The sequence below is a fragment of the Lemur catta genome, chromosome 2 (genome assembly GCF_020740605.2).
Source record: "Lemur catta isolate mLemCat1 chromosome 2, mLemCat1.pri, whole genome shotgun sequence".
NCBI classification, from domain to species: Eukaryota; Metazoa; Chordata; class Mammalia; order Primates; family Lemuridae; genus Lemur; species Lemur catta.
The window spans coordinates 41995443-42014736 of record NC_059129.1 but is presented as its reverse complement, the minus strand read 5'-3'; the positions used below and the strand labels follow the sequence as shown (position 1 = coordinate 42014736).

Below are 19294 nucleotides of genomic sequence, written 5' to 3'. Positions count from 1 at the left end.
CCTCACGGACCTAGTCATTCACTTATATTCAGGTTAAGGCCCTCATAAGGGCCTTGCGCGGTGGCTCACGCCTGTAATCCCAGCACTCTGGGAGCCCGAGGCGGGAGGATCGTTTGAGCTCAGGAGTTCGAGACCAGCCTGAGCAAGAGAGAGACCCCCCCCCCCATCTCTACTAAAAATAGAAAGAAATTAGCTGGACAACTAAAAATATATAGTAAAATTAGCCGGGCATGGTGGCGCATGCCTGTAGTCCCAGCTACTCGGGAGGCTGAGGCAGTAGGATCGCTTAAGCCCAGGAGTTTGAGGTTGCTGTGAGCTAGGCTGACGCCACGGCACTCTAGCCCGGGCAACAGAGTGAGACTGTCTTTAAAAAAAAAAAAAAAAAAAAAAGACCCTCATCTGGTTCCTCTCCAGTCTGTGGCGGCTGCCCCCGCAGAACTTGGCCCTCGCCTGGCCATCATCTGCAGGCCGCCCCTCGTCTGCCTGGCCCGATTCCGCTAACTTGGTGTTCGGTCTCAGGCCCCACCTCCTCTGTTTCGTCACTCGGGGGCTTACCCCCAGGTAGCCATTGTCCCGAGGGAGGGGCCCTCAGCAGAGATACCGGCCTCCGCTGCCGTCACCATGGCGACTGTTGCAACGCCCCGCCTCTTCACCCCAGGAAAGCCACCGCTGAACCCGTCACCATGGAAACGAACTCTTTGGCGCCTTCGGGCGCACTGGCCTGGCCCCGCTGCGTGGACGGGGGGGAGCGAAACGAAGCAAGGGCGGGATTAATGACTTTGAGACCACACCCCCTCCCAAGAAGGCCCCGCCCCGCCCGTGGTACTGCCCGTGTCTTCCTTCCTGGCTGCTCCCGGGGGCCCCCCAGGTGCTCCCGGGCTTCTCAGAGTGACCCGCTCCGGGAGCTCCTTCTCGCCTAGCCCCAGCCCCCGGCCTTTCAGTTGCGGTTACATCTGACCGAGGGGTTCAGAGGACGCTGTAAGGTCCCCTCTGCTTTTCCTTTGCCCTCTATCGCTTTGCAGTCACTCATTCAGCAGACATTTATGCAGGTGCCAGGCGCTTCTCCCCAGGTCTCCGTTACGCTGGCTTTTCTCTAATACAATTTAAAAGTTTCATTCATTTCTCAGGCTCTTGGGGGGCGCACTATGGCGTGCGTTTTCTTCTCCTGTTTCTTCCTTCCCGATGTCCTCCTTGGCGGGCCTCTCCCGTCCGTTTCTTCTCGTCTTCCCCCTCCTCCAACTACCCAAGACCCGACGATTCTTGGACAGTTTGGGCGGTAGCAGGGAACCCGACTTCAGGGCCGCGCCCCGAACCTCCAGACGGGAAATTAGAACAGGTGGTGTCGTTCCTGGACACCGAGGACCTCCCATCGCCCAACGACCCTAAAAGTAAAAACTCTGAGTCTCTGGGATCCTGCCACTGACCTGGCGAGGTGGGGACGGAGCAGGCGAGGCGGGGAGGCCCAGCAGGTCCCCAGCGCGGGGACCGGGCGCCCGTGGCCCAGGGCTCCGAATCCGCCGGGAGCGATGGCGGCACTACAGCGCCACCTGCCGGGTGTCCGCCGCGGCCCGACGCTGAGGTCCGGCAGTGCGGATCGCGCTTCCCGGGTTTCCCGCGAACAGCGGAGCGAGGCGGGGGCCGCCCCCGCGTCCTCCCGGAGCTCTGAGGAGCAGTCAGGCGCGGAGAGCGAACGCGCAGCGCCGGGTCCCGTGGGCGCCGGAGGTCAGACCACTGGCTCGCAGCTGGGCGTAGGCGGGGCAGGAGAAAAGGGGGTGCGGTGGAGGAAGGCGCTGGGTTCCGGAACCCCAACGGGCACCCGCTGAGTGCGGGTAGGTGGGATTCAGGTGTCCTCGCTTTTGGATGTCTGACAGCACCACATCTTTCCCATCTTGGAAAATGGCCCCACTAATCATGCTTTTGTGCAAGCCTGACCCCTTCCCTCACTCTGCGTTCAGCTAACACCAAACGTGTCTAGTCTCTCTTCTAATATATGTCAGACCGTCGCCAGGCCGCAGAGTCCTCGCCTCTCTTCTGCTAGGTCAGGCCGCCATCTTGTGACCGGACTCAGGAACAGCTTCCTATTTCCCGGCCTCCACTCCTGACCCTTTTATTCTCCAGCGTGCAGCACGGTAATCTTTTACAAACAGAAATCTGATCATGTTATTCCTGTGCTGCAATCCCTTTGGCCAGTGGTTTCCGCTGTCCAGGTGCTCCTGCCAGTTTGCCCTCCCCCGGTCATTGCTTGTTGACTTGCCTCCCCCACTAGACTGTACCGTGTGCAGGGACTGTACACTGTCGTATTCCCAACACCTGATGCAGGGATTGAATAAACGTCTGTCGAATGACCATGAAAGAAATTTCCCCTCTCGTTCTCCTTTGCTGGGCCCCTGCCCCCAAGCCAGGATGTTATCCCCCAGAGTGGTTGTGGGTGAGGACACTCTGTCCCTCTGGCTGCTCTGGCGCTGATTTTCACCCTGAACTGGTGTTGCCTCTCTCCTTCCTCTTGGCTAACCTCTCTTCCACCAATATAAGCCCAAACTAGAGGCCAGTGGGCAGTCATGTGTTTCATGGCAGGCCCTGCAGGGAGCTGGAGCCTGGAGCCCCTGGGCCCCCGCAGAACCCTCCAAGGCCTGTGCCTGGTCCTCCTAATAGTGCTGGTCATGATGAGCTTGGTGTTTGGTAAGTGGCTCCAAGGGGTCAGAAGGGTCTCCTGGCCTGCTGGATGGAGAAACCCACAGACGCCAAGCGTTTGGGTACATCTTCCCAAGATACTCAGGTAAACCCAGGCAGGAGGAAAGATGGGATGGGTAGGTTTAGTGGGAAAATGTCTGGGGACTGCTAATGGACTGATGTTCACCCTGAGGGAGATTTCTAGCGACCACTCCAGGTCTATCTCACTCCACAGCAGTGACCTGAATGGAGATACTGAAGGGATCTTCTCCAAATCTGAGGGCAACAGCATAGGGAGGGTTGGGGAGCATGCTAGATGACAGAACCAGAATCCACAGGGTGGAACAAGACTGAATCCAGCTGGTATCCTCCTCACTTGGCTGCAGAGCACCATCTACAGAGAAACAGGACTCAAAGTGTTGAGAATTTGCCTCTGCCTCACACCAAGTGCTCTGCTGGGTCTGAGGGTTCATTAATATGTGGTCTGGGCCTAGGGCCAGAGGAAGAGGGAGATGTATAAGCATGCAGTTGGGGAGGGAAGAGGAGAACGGGGGCTTTTGTGGATAAAGTTTAATATGAGTCTGTCCAGTCAAAGGATCACCAAAATCAAAGAATGCAGCCCCTGGCTACGTGAAGTCTCCTGTCTACATGAAGCAGAGAAACTTCCTGTCCTGTGACGCACTCTTTTTACTTTTGAATATTATAGATTAAGAAAAGCATTGTCAAAAGAGAGTCCAGGAGGGTGGGGGATTGCCATAACAGGGCTGCCCAGGGCTGGAATGGGCTGCCTCAGCCTAACCTTTGAAGTTAGAGGCTTGCAGAGTGCTGGGCAGATGTTAGCCCCTCAAATACTTTTTGAATGAATGAATGAGTGAATTAATTAATGAGTTCCTCATCTCTGGTGATATAAGAGCAGAGAAGGGAGATTTTAATGAGGACCAAAGCTTCTGATGACCTGGGTTTGAAGAATTGGTGACTTCATGGTTTTCTGAGTTGGGGAGGTGGGGAGGAAACAGTGGCGTTGACCAGCCTGGAATCAGGTGGGGGTGGGGTCAGTGCTTCTCTGTATTCTAGGTAAGCTTGTTCCTGTCAATCAGGAACCCTCTCAACTACATCAATTCCCCAAATACCTGCGCTGCTATCGATGCCTCTTGGAGACCGAGGAGTTGGGGTGCCTCCTGGGATCTGACATCTGCCTCACCCCGGCTGGCAGCAGCTGCATCACTCTCCACATAAAAAACAGTAAGCAGCCTTCTCCCGCCATGTGCCCACCCTCTCCCGAACTGAACCTCTCCCAGCCTCCTAAGCTGCACCCCAAGTCTTGTTCCCACAATCCTCAGACACTATTCCATCCTTGTCTCTCTTTCCTTTCCTTAGAGCCTGTCTCCACCTTTACCCCCTTCCCTCCTCAGCTCCTCGCTGACTGGCTTCCACCCTCTCACAGTGAGGGGACCCTTGACCTCTGCAGACACCTGGCCTCTCCTCAAGCTGCCTGCGCCCCCATCTGTCAGTGCAGTTCCTGCCGGTGTCGCTGTCCTGCAGCTTCCGCTGCGTCTTCAGTCTCCTTCGCTGAGTCTTGCTTTATTCTCCCTGATGCTTAGCGGCTCATGGTCACCAAGGTTCTGTCCTGAGCTGTCTTCCTACATCACACACTCTCCCCAGAGGATTTTATCTGCTCCCCTGGCTTCCACCAGCAGCCACATACTGCTTCCTCCTGAATCTGAATGTTACACCAACCACTCTCCTCATGTCCAGTCATCCACTGGACATCTCTGTCTCATTTTCAACTTGCCAAAAATTGACTTCATTTCCTCCTTCCTCATACCTGCTCTTCCACCCGATTGCCTGCCTTTTTAAAGTTCACAAAACCATAACACAATACATGCCAGGCATTGTTCTAAACATTTGCAATCCTCGGAGGCAAGCATTATTATTACCTTCATTTGACAGATGAGGAAACAGGTGCAGAAAGTTCTTGCCCGAGTTTCACAGAAGCGGAGCTAGACTTGGTGGTGGCTCCAGAGATGGTGCTCTCAAAAACTACTGCATGAAGCTGCCTTCATTCAGATCCTTTCATTAGACTTTTTAAATAGCTGATGGTTCGAATTTCAAAGTATATAATACAAGGTATCAAAGCAGTCTCCCTTCCACTCCTGCCACAATTCACCTGGCTCACGTACGCATATAACCAACCGCTTTTTACTTTCTGGGCTATACTTCCTGCGATCATTTTTGCACACTCCACCGTACGCAAGTATACTGTTTACTCTTTTCTCACCTCTTCCCCACCGCCAAACAGCATACCACTGTGAGCACTGTTCTGCTTGCTTTTGAAACTTAGCAGTTAGGGGAACTAATGTTTCCACGTCAGTTTGTAAGGAGCTTCCTTGTCCTGTTGACCTGCTGCACGGTGCTCCATGGCAAGGGCATGTCAGAGCTGACTTCATCCCACCATTACCGGGCATTTAAGTTACTTCTAATTTTTTATTCTCTCAAGCAGGGCAGCCATGAACATCCCTCTACATAACTTACTGGGACATGGGCACAAAGATTTTTTCCTCCTCTAATATATACAATAGCAGCAGATATATTATTCTTTTACTTTTGGTCTAGAAAATAAATGACAAACATCTCCTTTTTGCAATCCAACCTTCAAAATATTTCCTCAGTTTTTTTTTGCACGGTTCCACATGCTGGTTCTCCCCACTTGGCTCTCTGTAAGTCCCAACTCCCCCTCCAACAGTGGACATTTCAAATGTTTCTGTCCCTGCTGCCTTCCCCTTGGAACTTCGGCAGAGTTCCATGGCTGGTAACTCACAGGGCACTCCACTCCCTGTCCTTGCCCAATCTAGGAATCTTTTCTTTTTCTTTTTCTTTTTATTGGTCCAGGGCAGGCTGCGGGGAGTGAGGGGAGGAGAGGGTTTGGGGCTCTGCCCTGGGACCTCCATCTCACCGGTGCTTGTGGTTCCCCCCAGGCAGTGGTTCTGATGTCATGGTGAGCGACTGCCGCCGCAAGGAGCAGATGAGTGATTGTTCATACACCCGCACGTCCCCAGTTTTTGGCTTCTGGATATTCTCTCAATGCTGCTTCCTAGATTTCTGCAATGACCCTCAAAACAGAGCACTCTATACTCCTTAGAACAACTGCAGAGACCTTGGGGTAAAATCCCACGTTTCTGGCATTCTCCTGACTTCTAGCTGGGCTCCGCCAGGACAACTTCCAGTCCCTCATACCAGCCCTCTCTGCCTCCCTTGTCACTGGACCCAAGTCTTACCTCTCTTCCTCTTGGTTGACACCCTTCAACACCCCAATTCCCAGTCTGTCTCCCTTTGCCCCAACCCAGGCTCCCTCTTTTGCCCCAAGACCCCAGGTATTCCTCCAAAATAAACTGGTGTGCATACTGGTTTGTCTCTCTCTTCTGGTGGAGGTGGAGGCTGAGGGAGGTGGGCCTGACTGCCCCATCATGGGGGCAGGTAAGGGCTCCCAGGTCTGCTGAGCTCTGCTTCTGCCCGGCCTTGGCATTTGACTCAGCTCTAGGCACAAAAAGGTGACGAGGAAGTGGAAACCCTGCAGTGGTGAAGGCCAGGTTAGTGGGCATCCTGGGAAGTGCTGTGGGACCAGAGCTGTGTGGGGCCTGGAGGGAGGTCCAGAGGGCTGTGTTGGCGGGACGGGGGTGTGGAAGGACCAAGCCCAGGGAGGAAGGGGTGAGCAAGAGGCCACTCTGGAGAAGACGTTAGACCTGGTGGAGCCCTGGTCTCTGATTCCCGAGCTCACCTTCCCTCTTCAAGCACCTTGGCAAGTCACTCCTCAATTTCAAGCCAGGTTCCTCAGCCTCTGAGCCTGTCTTTCAGTTTGACCTGCTAGACCTGTATAAACTTGGGTGTTTCTCTGTCTTGCTCATCAGAGGTCATGGGGAAAGGTGGACCTAGCAAAGTAAGGGGGAACATTGAGGGTTTGTAACTCTTTAAACCTCCAACTACCTCATGACCTAAAAATTAACGTTGGTTTGGTGTCTTCTGTCAGAATACAGAACATAGAGATGTTATATTATGTGTGCAAAACGTTGTGTAGGTAGGGGTATATGCTGCGTAATGCCATTTCCATCAAGCACACAGACAAACTCATCTGAGCTGCTCCAAGTCAGGACAGTGGCTACCCCTGAGAGTTGAGAGTGCCTGGGAAGGGGCAAGAAGGCAGCTTTGGGTGCTGATAATGCAGGTGTGTAGTTTACAAAAGTCCATCTTATGATATGTGCAAGTTTCTGAATGTTTTGACAAAAAGGTTTGAAAATAGCCTAGCTGGGTGCAGCAGCATGCATCTGTACTCCCAGACACTTGGGAGACTGAGGCTGGAGGACTGCTTGAGGTTGGGAGTTCAAGGCCAGTCAGGACAACACAACTAGACCCTGTCTCTAAAAATAAAGAGGCCAAAAATTGTGTGCATTTGACTCTAAGAAACATGTATTTTTTAAGGGGGGGGGGGAAGGCTGTAACTTCACCTGTGTATACACATTGACATGTATTTTCTGTGAGGTGCTACCCCTACTTGACAGGTGACTAAAGTGAGGCTGACTGACTGACCCAAGTGGCAAAGGAGCTAGGATTGCCCCCCACCCCCAGCCACAAAGCTCCACTGCTTCCCAGAAAAAGGTTTCTAACCCCAGCAACAGGCTGCAAGACTCGGAGGGCAGACACCTGGCTGCACCCATCCAGGAGTCCTGGTGCTCAGCACTGGGCCTGGCTGAGTATGTGTCTAGTGTTTACTGAATATATAGGAAAGGATGAGTTGTATCCAGCACTGCTACACAACTGCAATTTTTCAAAAGTAAAATATTAAAAACGAAGACCCAAATATTGCAGCCCCATCTGGGCCCTCTGCCCCTCCACCTGGACTCCCACGGGGGGGGGGAGGGGGAGTCCTGGGTGCCAGGGTCCTTGAGAACTAGGGACCAGCAGGAGACCAGGTCCCTCAGTACCAACTGACTCTGGGATACAGGTCTTGGCTCCTGGGTCTTTCTGGTTTAAAGTTTTTTCTTTTCTCTTAGGTGAAAAAACTTGGCATCAGCAGAGTTTAAATTTCTAGGTTTTGCACCTTGTGTAAAAACTTGGCAACAGCAGGGTTTAACTTTCTCGGTTTTGCACTGTGTGTTTATGGTTGGGAGGAGTCACAGTCCTCATGCTTTGACGTCTAGGTCAGCAGAGGGTGGGGAAGGACGTGGGCCCTTTGGAGCAGGCACTCAGGAAGGCACAAGGCCAAACGGAGTGGGCAAGGCTCCACAATCCTGTTTGAATCCCACACCCAATTAACTCTCTAACCTGTTTATACCTGTCCACATCTGGGCCTGACCCCATAAACAATGTGACACAGATTTAGCCCAGTCCCAGTTTATTGTGGAGGAAAATGGGGGATGTGGAGCAGAGCAGGACAGACTCCCCTCTCCTCTCACCAGACCCCTATGGAGGTGGGTGTCGGATGCAGTGAGGTGAAATGGGGCTGAGGAGGCCAGAGACTGTCATAAGGAGGACACAAGGCAGGAGACCAGGCCAGGGGAGGGGATGGTGGAGACAGTGAGGCAGGGACACCAGGCTGCCAACTCAGGAAATATGCACAGAAGTCTACCCCTCATCCTTCTTGCTGCAAGTTCAGTCTGGTACCAGATCTTAAGAGCTAGACCTTAACAGAAGTGGCAGGTGACCAGATTGAGAGGAGACAGGGGATGATGAACACTCAGATAATGGGAAAGAGATGAGGAAATCACTGTGCCTTTCCCAGGTCAGCCTGGGCAGAATCCACACTTGAGACTCTTTTCTAGGAGGAGGAACAGCACCAGAGTTCAGGGGAGGAAGTTAAACCAAAGCCACACAGATGCTGGAGCACAAAGGAGGGAGGCCTAAACAATCACAGGGACCAAAGAATGTGGGTGTTCTCAGAGAGGGCAGTGCAGGATGCTGGGATGTTAGGGAGAGATGCTAGAACGGGGTGCAATCTGGGAAGAGTAAGGTATCAGAGTCTAGCCTGGGGAAGAACCAAAAGTCCTGAACTGTTGAGGAACAAGTACATGTGGCGCAGGGCAGCAATGGACAAGCCCAGGTTCAGGGGTAGGGTGGCCAGGGGGTCCAGGGCTTCAGGCTCCTTCCCAGCATGGAAGCTGGGTAGGGGCAGTGAGAGGTTGAGGGCCTGGTAGAACCGCTGGATCTGGGAGTCAGACAGAGGCGAAGTCAGGGACTTGTCAGGGGGCCCAGGCAGGAAGCTCTGGAGCTGGGGGCTGGACCAGGAGTTGCAGTAATCATACTGGCAGCACTGGGCCTGATACCAGTACTCTGAGAAGTAGGTGTTACGTTTCTCTTGGCAGCGGTAGGAATTGTGCTGTCCACAGCCGCGGATGGTGAAGCGAACCTTGATATCTGAAGGAGAGGGGACAGGTAATAAGCCCTGCTAATGGCCTCCCACAGTCCCCAAACATGGCACGCCTGCCACTGACTCTCCTCATCCCTTACCCAGACCTGATTTCTACCCCAGACTCCTTCAGAAGAGGCTAGAAAAATTAGCTCAGCTGGTTCCCCAGAACCCCAACCCCTCCCTCCAAGATTCTTTTCTCTTCTTGTACGGCAGGCGCCAAGGAGCCCTCATCTGTGAAAGATCACGCCATAGGCTGCCCCACCAGCAGGCCCTTCCTGGGACTTTACTCACCATAATAGATGGAGATCACCATGCACGGGGAGGAGCTACTGATGGTGCACTTCTCTGAGCCCGAAATGCATCCTACAGAAGGGTCTTCTAAGAGGCAGAAGTGGCAGGTCCGGATGTCAGGAGCAGGAGCTGGGGAGGCAAAGGAACAGGAGCACTGGCTCACTCCTAAATCCCAAGCCCTGTAGGAACCCCGAAGGCCTAGGTACACCCCCTTCCTGGACTCAGACACCCCTTCCACCCTGCCCCTGGGCCCCACTTACTTACCCTTTCCCACCGTGAAGCCCACCATGACCAGCACACCTACAAGCACACGGGCTTCTGTTATGGAATTCTGGGGAGGAGAGCAGTTCCTGAGGGATGCCCTGAAACCCCGCATTCCCATGACCATGATCCTTAATTTGAGCTGCAGGGTGGTTTCGACAAGCAGCCTGAGCAGGAGCTGCTGTGAGTGCAGAGCTATATTCCTGCCTGGGGCAGGAAGTTATTACCTTGGCAGGACGGACAGCGTGTCCTCACCCACAAGGTCTGGTTCCTGAGTGTGGGTGCCATGGCCCAGACAGGGGTAATACCAGGGCACCACCTGGGTTTTACCCAGTTGTCTGCCTTTGTCCTGCATGCCCCTTAACGACTTATTTCCTCTCCTCGAGTCCATAAATTAGTGTCTCTCTCTGCCACCATCTGTTGTCCTCTCCGTGCAATAGGACCAGTCCCCATTGTGCTGGGATAAGCTCAGGGAACCAAATGTCCACATCCTTCTGCGGTGAGCTCAGCAGGGGCCACACAGACACCACTGGGCCTGTGTCCCTCTCTCCATCCCTTACAGTTGTTTACTTTAGGACTATTTTCCCTTTAAAACCAAAACTGGAAGATAGCATTGCTAATAAAGACCCTTAAAATATTAATATAAACAGTCATAGGTACTTACAAAGAACAAATATTTAGTCTGTGAATCCTAATTTTTCTCTTTTCCTTCTGACCTTGCACTTCCCCACATCCAGTCGTAGGAATTCTGCCTGCTTTATACTAAAAACATCACCCAAATCCACCAGACACAAATCCATCCTGTTTTTCAACGTGGGGAGGGAGGGTGGGCTGGGCCACGAGGGCCCTTGGGGTCCAGCACACCACCACCTTCCCTTCCCCAACCACAAGTAGCCGCAGACTAGCTCACAGCCTTTTCTTCCACTTTATTTCATATTCCCACCAAAAACAGGACTCCTTTAATTTAAACTAAAAACGATAGAGGGTTCCTGAAAGGGTGGCAGCAAAGGAAAGAAGGTGTCAAAGACTGAGGGACAAGTAGAGTGGGCAATCAGCGAATCGTCTTGACTGGGCTCTTGAAGTTGCTGGCGGCTTGGAGCTGCAGCTGGTAGGCCATTGGATGGATCTTGAAACCGTAGAGCCTGGGCAGGGACAGAGGTCGGAGAGGCAGCAGTGTTAGTCCCACCCAGGCCCTGCCAGTGGCCTGCATTCCCACCATCCCACCCAGCTGCTCCATGGCCTGCTCAAAGCTTAAGGGCAGTGGTTTCCAATCTCTTTGCTCAGGAATATTTGGAAACTTATCTTAAACATCCATTAAAACCCAAAGATTGGATACCAGGAGATACGCATCAGTATTTGTTTCAATATAAAACTGAACCTTTTTTCCCCACACCAAGGTAAAAACGATGCTCTAGGGAGATGAACGAGGCTTAACCTGTGGCTCTGAGGATCCCAGGATGGTTGACAATAAGAACTACTACTTAAATGGTGCTTCAAGCGCCATACATTCTAAAGAATTCACACATCTAAAGACACTTTGTCAGGCAAGTACTGTCATCATCCTTATTTTATGAAAAAACTGAAGCACAAATAACTTTCCCACAGTCACTCAGATGGAAGACGCCCTAGCTTTGAGAAAAGCAGGCCTTAAGAAAGGGCCATGCTCCATCCTCCCTTCTTTCTGGGGGATCTTGGGCCTTTCCTTTGACCCTTAATTAACTCCATCCCTGCTCCCCACCTGGGCACAAACTGGTTGGCGGGTCGCTTGGGTCGGTACTCAGGATGCACCATGAAGAGCATGTGAGGGAAACCAGTGCCGAAGTAGGCGCCATCCGTGTGATGGTGCCTCGATGACTTGGGTGTGTACACATCCATGCACTTGGGGCAGTAGAGCTTCACCATGGCCTCGCCAGGGATGTCCGAAAGGCCTGGGAGACAGCCAGACTCAGCAGGCCAGGCACCCCTCAACCCCACCCAACCTCCCCCCAGGACTCAGGCGCCAACTTGCTGAGCCCCACCTACTTTCCAGACTGCCACACAGTGCTGTCCTCTCCCTTCCTCAACACTCACCGATGGGAAGCATTGGCTGGTTCTCACAGTACACACGTGGACAGTAGCCAAAGTCTCCCTGCTGGTACTTTTCCAGCTAAGGTGAATAAAAAGGAAGCAGTTGGCAGGTAGGTGTGAAGAGAAAAGACAACTCCCTCCTCAGCCCAACCCATGTCACTCTGTACCCTACTTTTGCCACCTCTGTCCAGAGGCCCCTTCTCTGGCCCAAATGGACCCTCAGACTCCTCTGCTGCCTTTCCTCCAGTTAGGCAGGCTACAGATCGTTGGAGCCATTCACTATTTGTTCCTCAAAGAAGAGGCAGTCTATAACAACTCCCCGTCCAGGGTCACATCTCTCTCCCTGAAAACACCCCCTTCAGAATGACCCCCAATCAGGATTCAATTCCCAGGCCCAGGGTCTGGGGTTCCTTCCCTCTTCTCAGCTAGACTCCTTGACGGCGTTGAAACGTGACTTCTTGCTGCAGGAGTCTCTGTTTCCCTCACTGCCTTTAGGAGACGAGTTAGAGCACAGAAGCCTCACCATCTGGGCGATGCCACGGTTGGTGAGGATGTAGCGGGCGTGGATCAACCCATAAAGCATCTCAGCTGCCTGCTCAATCAGGTCACTCTGGTTGGGGTTGTCTTCAAGCTCTTCATCTGAAACACGACCCAGCCAAACGCAACCACTTGTTTTTCAGCTTTCCTATGTGCCCCGCCCACCCCTGGGGGCTGCAGCTACTATTTGCTCAGCACCCATCTTTGAGCCTCACCCCATCTATCATCTGGGCATGTGACCCAGAAACCTGGGCCTCTGCCCCTTCCATCAGCCCAAGGCAGCTCTGCCTTTTCTCGACCCCTCTTCAGCCTCTGCTCTCTTCTCCCCCTCCCAACACGTAAATGCAAGGATCTCAATGCAGAAGACAGAACTCTAGACTGGAAGGTGCAAGGCAGGAGAAAGAGACAGTAAACGAGACTCAAGAGGAAACTGGCATTGTGGAACACAGCTGAATTGCAGATTCAGAAAGTATGGAACAAGTGACATAAGTCACAAAACTAGACAAGAGCCAGGTGGGGGATCAAAAGAAACCATGGGATTTTGGGTTAAGGTAGTCACAGAGGCAAAAAAAACTTAAAAATTCAAGAAGCAAGTGAATAGCAGTTTGAAGAGGGGAAAAAAGCGCGCGCGTGTGCACACCCCCACACACACGCGCGCGCACACACACACACACACACACACACACACACACACACACACACACGCCCCCAGCCCTCAGCACATCTCACCAGGCTCCAGGTCCAAGATCATGTCTAGAGCTTGTCGATAGTGAGGCACCTGCTCATTGAGTCCAGTGAGATTAAATTTGTCCTGGATGTAGTCTTCATCCACCTGTCAGGACATGGAAGTCAAGAGGGAACCCATATCGAAACCCCCAGCTTTGAACCTGGGCAAGATGCTCTAACTGCAGCCTTGTCCTCAACACAACTGCATCCGTTTCCCTGGTTTCCCACTCCCAACTCAGCAGGAGTACTTTAGTCTCTCTCCTCGGTTCACCTATACTCCCTTCCTTTGGTTTTTCTACAGATAAGCAGACACAGCAATCTTCTTGAGAGAAATACTCTTTCTAAGATCCCTGTTCCTACTCCTGCCCCCCACCTCTAGGAACCAGTTTTGTCCTCTCCGTAGGGATAGCTGGCTCTCTGTGGAAGGTAGAAGCTCAACAGCTTGGTTGCTAAAGGCAGTTGGAATCCCTGGAATCCCTCACATTAACACACAGCTTTGGCCGGGCACAGTGGCCACACCTGTAATCCTAGCACTCTGGGAGGCCGGGGCAGAAGGATGGCTTAGAGGTCAGGAGATCAAAACCAGCCTGAGCAAGAACTAGACCCCATCTCTACTGAAAATAGAAAAATTAGCCAGGTGTGGTGGTGCACACCTGTAGTCCCAGCTACTTGGGAGGCTGAGGCAGGAGGATCACTTGAGCTTAGGAGTTGGAGGTTGCTGTGAGCTAGGGCACTCTACCCTGGGCAACAGAGCAAGGCTCTGTCTCAAAAACAAACAAAAGCATAGCTTTGCACATAACAAAACATCTTAACATGTGGTATGTCAATTCTCCTAACAGACACCTGAGATAGGTGCCAGTACCACTCCAGTAATAAAAAGAAGACACAAATTGACTAGTCCAGTGTTATATTGCTGGAGGGTGGCAGGGTTGGGATTTGAGCCCTGGTATTGCTGCTTCGTCACAGTTAGTGGGGGGTTATTGAGGGAACCCTTCCTTTACAGGAATGAGTTTCCATGAGGCATGTAAGAGAAATGTGTACAAGATGAATATGGAAAGGAACATCTGGCCAGAAAATAGGTGAAGCTAGCAAGTAGGGAGTTTCAAGAGAACTCACTTCACAGAAGAATTCATTGCCACGGAGCCCACAGAACCAGGAAATCCAGGACACCTCCTCTGAGCTGCTCATCTTCACGTCGGCTGGGAAAAAAAGAGTGTAAGTGAAGCCCAAGCTCTCCCTCCCTGCCTCTGATATCCTCCCTCCTCCCACACTGCCCTCCAACCATGGAAGAATTTGGGGCCACCCTTTCTTAAAGGATCCCAGGCTCTAGAGCACCCTTCTTCAGCTCCTCTTATTTACACCTCAGCCCCTTTTCTCTGAAGTTAGAAATTCTTCGGGGGTCTCACCACTTGTGCCAGGCCCAAGTCCCAACCCTGCCATCTGGCGGTCCTACCCACATCCCTGGCGCTTCTGAAGGCCAGGCCCCTCTCCCCTGTGTCAACTCCGGCAGGGACCTCGGCTCAGGCTCCCTGCAACTGCAGGCTCTGCATGTCCCCGGAACCTTTCCCAAGGGTTTCAAAGTTTACCATTCCCAAGCAAGAGCTGGGCCCCTCCTTTTCTCACGATCTGGGGGTAGCCGTCAGGTACCTTTCACAGGAGTCTCCACATCCCGCCTCCACCCATCAGGCCACCCCTCCCTCTCCGGTGCTCGACCAGGTCTCTTCTTTCCCCTCCCCCACATCAAAGCGCGAAGACCCCATGTGCCGCGCCCAGCGACAAGGGACTCGGCGCGGCGACGACCTCAGACTCACCGGCTGGACGGGGACCGGGACTGGGGTGGGGGAGGGGAGTTGCTACTTCAAGGAACAGCTGCGACCGCTAGAGTTCAGGCCGCGGACCCGACAGCGGCAGGCGAAGTGGGGTGGGGGTAGTGGAAATTGGAGAGGGCGGGGAAGGGCGCAACACGCAAGCGCCAAGGGTCGGGCGCCGCGGTGAACGCTGGGATGTGGAGTCCCCGGTAGGGAGACAAACTGGTGAAACGACGGAAAAGCGAACTACGAATCCCAGGATGGCCCGCGCATGACCCTGGTGTCGCGAGGCCTCAGAGGAAGGCGCCTGGGACGGGGCGCAGCGAGGCCCCACCGGAAGCGGAAGCCAAGTTTAGCGCTCGGGGCCGGGGAGCCTGGGAAAGATAGTATAGCGCTCACTGGACCAAGGGGCCGTGAGGGGGCGGGGAAAGGAGCGCGACAGATCTCTCCCTGCAGCTTCCCTCACGCCGTTCCCTTCTGGTCCTGGCGCAGCGCTGCTGCCCAGGGTCTGACCCCATCCCCGGCCAGTCCGCTGGGTCCTTATCGTCTGTCGAGCCCCTGGTCCGACTCAGGCCCGCCACCGGAGACCACGACGGAGCCCATGTTTCACCCCGGCCCTCTTTAGGCGGGAGGTGCGGCTGGGCTCCGTGCTGAGACCTGGATTGGTTGTGCTGGGCTGAGCTTAAGCGGTGTGAAAATCGGCACGGCTCAATGCGCTAACCTGAGGTGGTGCCAGCCATCCTGCTGTTCGTCCCCTTGCACTTCTCCATTTCCTTTTAGGCTCTAAGTGTAACTTTCGAACCCTAGTCAGGGTAATGGTGAGGGGTAGCGTGACGTTATTTCATTTCACAGCTCGGCATTCCACAGGTTTCCTTCCGCCTCCTCAGGGCCTTTCTTAACCCAGAGAGTGGTTTCCCAGCTCTAGAAAATGAGTTTGGAGCGGGGTCCACGTTGAAGAAGGCGAAGGGCATTGTGGGGGCGTTATGTAAAAGTAGGACCCCCAACTGACAGACCGTTCCTGGTGCTCGCGCTGCCTGGGCACGCGGTGCTTCCGCCTATGCTGTTGGAAAGGTTCCAGGGCGGGAAACTGAACTCGGCGCTGTGCGCACGCCTGCGCGCTCAAGTAATGTGGGTGGTGGGTTTTTTTGTTGTTGTTGCCACGCATGCGTCTTCGTGCCGTGAAGCTGTTTCAGTGTGTCAACCGTCTTGATTGGAATAGCGTCATTTTACCGTGCGGAAGCTACAAAGCAACGCAAACGGAAGCCTGTCTCCGAAATCTTCCGGAGAAGTGTCACGTCTGTTTTTGTTTAGGAAGAGGAAACCCCGAAATGGGATCGAGGATGATTTAAAAGGTCAGGCTGATTTTTCTTGCTTTCTTTTCTTTTCTTTTTTTTTTTTTTTGAGACGGAGTCTCACTCTGTTGCCCGGGCTAGAGTGCCGTGGCATCAGCCTAGCTCACAGCAACCTCACACTCCTGGGCTTAAGCGATCCGCCTGCCTCGGCCTCCCAGAGTGCTAGGATTACAGGCGTGAGCCACTGCGCCCGGCCCAGGCTGATTTTTCTTAATTGTATGTCTTAGGGGGTGGGAAAGTGGTTTCAGAGAGAGGCTGGTATTATTTATTGTTGGCGGGGTTTGGGGTGGGGGCGGAACACGGGACCTCTGAACAACTGTCTCATGGAGTTTTCTTTAATAACTTTTATTAAGGGACAGGGTCGGTTATTGTAGGGTTCCGTGTTTTTACACATGATCTCTGGCCCTTGGGCTGTGTAGTGTCCTAGGTTGTGGGGTCACTTTGGGGGCGGGAGGGTGTTTTTGACTTTCATCCTACTTTTCCTCATCCCAACAGGTTCTTAGAGGCGGCTTTGGTCACTGCAAGGGTCAAGAGGGGCTTGGCTTGCTTGTCTCATCCTCCTCTTGCCTAGTCTCCTTTTCTCAATTCTCCCAAAAGCCATGTCCAGACCCTCCCTCATCAGCTTCACCCCAGCCACCGACCCTAGTGACCTCTGGAAAAATGGGCAACAGCAGCCACAGCCTGAGGAGCCAGAGCCCACCCTGGATGGAGCTGCAGCCCGAGCTTTCTATGAGGCCCTGATTGGGGATGAGAGCAGTGCCCCTGAGCCCCGGAGATCTCAGCCTGCACCTGAACCTGCCAGGGAAAGAAAGAGGAAGAAAAGAAGAATGATGAGGGAGGCTACAGCAGAAACAGTGGCAGCAGGAACATCAAGACGAGGTGGACACAGAAGATCCCTTGAGGCCGAGGATAGGATGACCCAGTGCATACTGAGGGCAGCCCAGGAGGGGGACCTGGCAGAACTTCGAAGACTGTTGGAGCCCCATGAGGCAGGGGGAGCTGGGGGGAATATCAACGCTCGGGATGCCTTCTGGTGGACCCCCCTGATGTGTGCTGCCCGAGCAGGCCAGGGAGCAGCTGTGAGCTATCTCCTGGGCCGTGGGGCTGCCTGGGTAGGGGTCTGTGAGCTTGGTGGCAGGGATGCTGCTCAGCTGGCTGAAGAAGCTGGCTTCCCTGAGGTGGCCCAAATGGTCAGGGAAAGCCATGGAGAGACAAGGAGCCCAGAGAACCGGTGAGGAGAAACCTTAGCTCATACCCATGTTTCAATATAGTCTGCCCTTCCTAGCCACTCCATGCCAGAGGTCCCAGAACAGAGCTGAAGGGTTCTCTCTTCATCCAGTGTGGGCTGATAAGGTAGTATAGTTGAGTGGTTATGAACCTGAGCTCCTTGGCTTTAAATCCTGATTGTATTTGGGCAAAAATTTGTCTATGTGTCCCAGTTTCCTCATCTTAGAAATGGGGGTAATAGGCCGAGCGTTGTGGCTTACGCCTGTAATCCTAACACTTTGGGAGGCCGAGGTGAGAGGATCACTTGAGCCCAGGAATTTGAGGTTGCTATGAGCTAGGCTAACACCACGGCACTCTACTCAGGGCAACAGAGTAAGACTCTGCCTCAAAATAAAGAAATAAAAATTTAAAAAAAGGAACGGTAATAACAACAACTTTCTCATAAGGCTGTTTTTAGGATTCATTAGGTTAGTGTATATAAAATGCTAGAACAGTGCTTACCATATAGTATGCACTATAAATGTTAGCTATAATCATTATTATTACTTTTATTCCTTCTCTGCCCGAGAGTTTGTGAAGCCTGGTTACCATCTCTTCTCTCAACTATTCCCCTCACTGTTAGTGGGGAGGAAGGCAATTTGTTCCTTAGCAGAAAAGCTAGAAGGCTCCTGTCCTACCCTGCCAGCACCCTCGGAGGCCTTAACTCTTCCCCTTTCCCTTCCCCTGCTCTTAACCCTTTTTCTTCTTTCTCTGCAGGTCTCCGTCTCCTTCCCCCCAGTACTGTGAGACCTGTGACACCCACTTTCAAGATTCCAACCACCGCACATCCACTGCTCACCTGTTGTCATTGTCCAAGGGTCCCTGGCCCTCCCACCTTCCCCTTGGGGTGCCCACCTCCAGCCCAGGCTTTAAGCTGCTGCTGAAGGGAGGCTGGGAGCCAGGAATGGGGCTAGGACCCCGGGGCGAGGGCCGTGCCAACCCCATCCCCACTGTCTTCAAGAGGGACCAAGAAGGATTAGGCTACAGATCAGCACCCCAGCCCCGAGTCACACACTTCCCAGCTTGGGACACCCGGGCTGTGGCTGGGAGGGAGAGAGCCCCTCGGGTGGCAACACTGAGCCGGAGGGAACAGAGACAGCGAGAGGAGAAGGACAGGGCCTGGGAGCGGGATCTGAGGACATACATGAACCTTGAGTTCTGACCTTGGTGAAATCTGATGACCCTGGTTTGCTGCTGAAGTCTGAACTTGGGTCTCTGACTCCTACCTCCTGGGATCTGCCCAAGTGCAGACCCTCATGTTTTGGTCAGTAGGCTCTGTTTTGGGGAGAGGGCTGAGAGTTGAAAAATAAATCACCCTTCTCTCTCTTTTGTGGTTTATTCACTTTTCTGGAAGCTGTTTTGAAGAAACCAAACAAGTCTGTGTGCCACATGCAGGTACCACCCGAGCCAGAAGAGGCAGCCTTTCCAGGTGGCATGATAGGGTCTCCTCCCTGCCAGTCTGGGTTCACTTTCAGGTCCCACCCCCTGCTGGGAGTGCCCCCGCTTGTTCTTTCAACCCCCCCCCAACCAGGAATTGCCCAGCTCCATGCGAGTCTCACCTGGCCCAGGAAGAGTCCCCTCACCACTCCAGCAATTCAGTCACTGATTTCACAAATGTAAGTTTATATGCCACATGCTAGGAGTACCAATAAAAGACATTTCCAACCTTCAGGGAGCTCACAGCTGGAGAGGGACACAGCTTTGTGATCAAATGTGAGAGGAAGTCAGGGAAGGCCCTCAGGGATGGATGGTAAGAGTGGGTAGGGTCTTGCTGAAAGAAGTCAGTGTGGTAGGAGGGCCTAAGATTATCCAGCCTACAGGCTGTTAGTTGAGCTGGGACCAGAACTCTGGCCTCCCAAATCTAAACTTTAAGTCAGGGTTCTCCATTTCACCTATTTGTCTATGCTTTTCTTTCC

General features: G+C 53.2%; 4 protein-coding genes across 4 annotated transcripts; 2 read left to right on the top strand and 2 right to left on the bottom strand.

Moving 5' to 3' along the window:
• Positions 1-838: 838 nt before the first annotated feature.
• Positions 839-6071, top strand: LY6G5C (lymphocyte antigen 6 family member G5C). Its single transcript, XM_045541690.1, has 4 exons — positions 839-978; positions 2039-2679; positions 3745-3912; positions 5646-6071. The coding sequence occupies exons 2-4, from the start codon at positions 2559-2561 to the stop codon at positions 5807-5809; spliced, it is 453 nt and encodes a 150-aa protein (XP_045397646.1). The 5' UTR covers positions 839-978; positions 2039-2558; the 3' UTR covers positions 5810-6071.
• A 1968-nt stretch (positions 6072-8039) lies between these two features.
• LY6G5B (lymphocyte antigen 6 family member G5B) lies at positions 8040-10430 on the bottom strand. Its single transcript, XM_045541687.1, has 3 exons — positions 9626-10430; positions 9362-9490; positions 8040-9075 (listed from the first exon to the last, which is right to left on the bottom strand). The coding sequence occupies exons 1-3, from the start codon at positions 9747-9749 to the stop codon at positions 8675-8677; spliced, it is 654 nt and encodes a 217-aa protein (XP_045397643.1). The 5' UTR covers positions 9750-10430; the 3' UTR covers positions 8040-8674.
• A 103-nt stretch (positions 10431-10533) lies between these two features.
• CSNK2B (casein kinase 2 beta) lies at positions 10534-14921 on the bottom strand. Its single transcript, XM_045541688.1, has 7 exons — positions 14764-14921; positions 14069-14151; positions 12956-13058; positions 12213-12328; positions 11693-11768; positions 11361-11550; positions 10534-10764 (listed from the first exon to the last, which is right to left on the bottom strand). Exons 2-7 carry the CDS (start codon positions 14138-14140, stop codon positions 10674-10676), a joined length of 648 nt encoding a protein of 215 aa, XP_045397644.1. The 5' UTR covers positions 14141-14151; positions 14764-14921; the 3' UTR covers positions 10534-10673.
• A 632-nt stretch (positions 14922-15553) lies between these two features.
• Positions 15554-18704, top strand: GPANK1 (G-patch domain and ankyrin repeats 1). Its single transcript, XM_045541683.1, has 3 exons — positions 15554-16112; positions 16608-17343; positions 18096-18704. The coding sequence occupies exons 2-3, from the start codon at positions 16712-16714 to the stop codon at positions 18538-18540; spliced, it is 1077 nt and encodes a 358-aa protein (XP_045397639.1). The 5' UTR covers positions 15554-16112; positions 16608-16711; the 3' UTR covers positions 18541-18704.
• Positions 18705-19294: the final 590 nt, after the last annotated feature.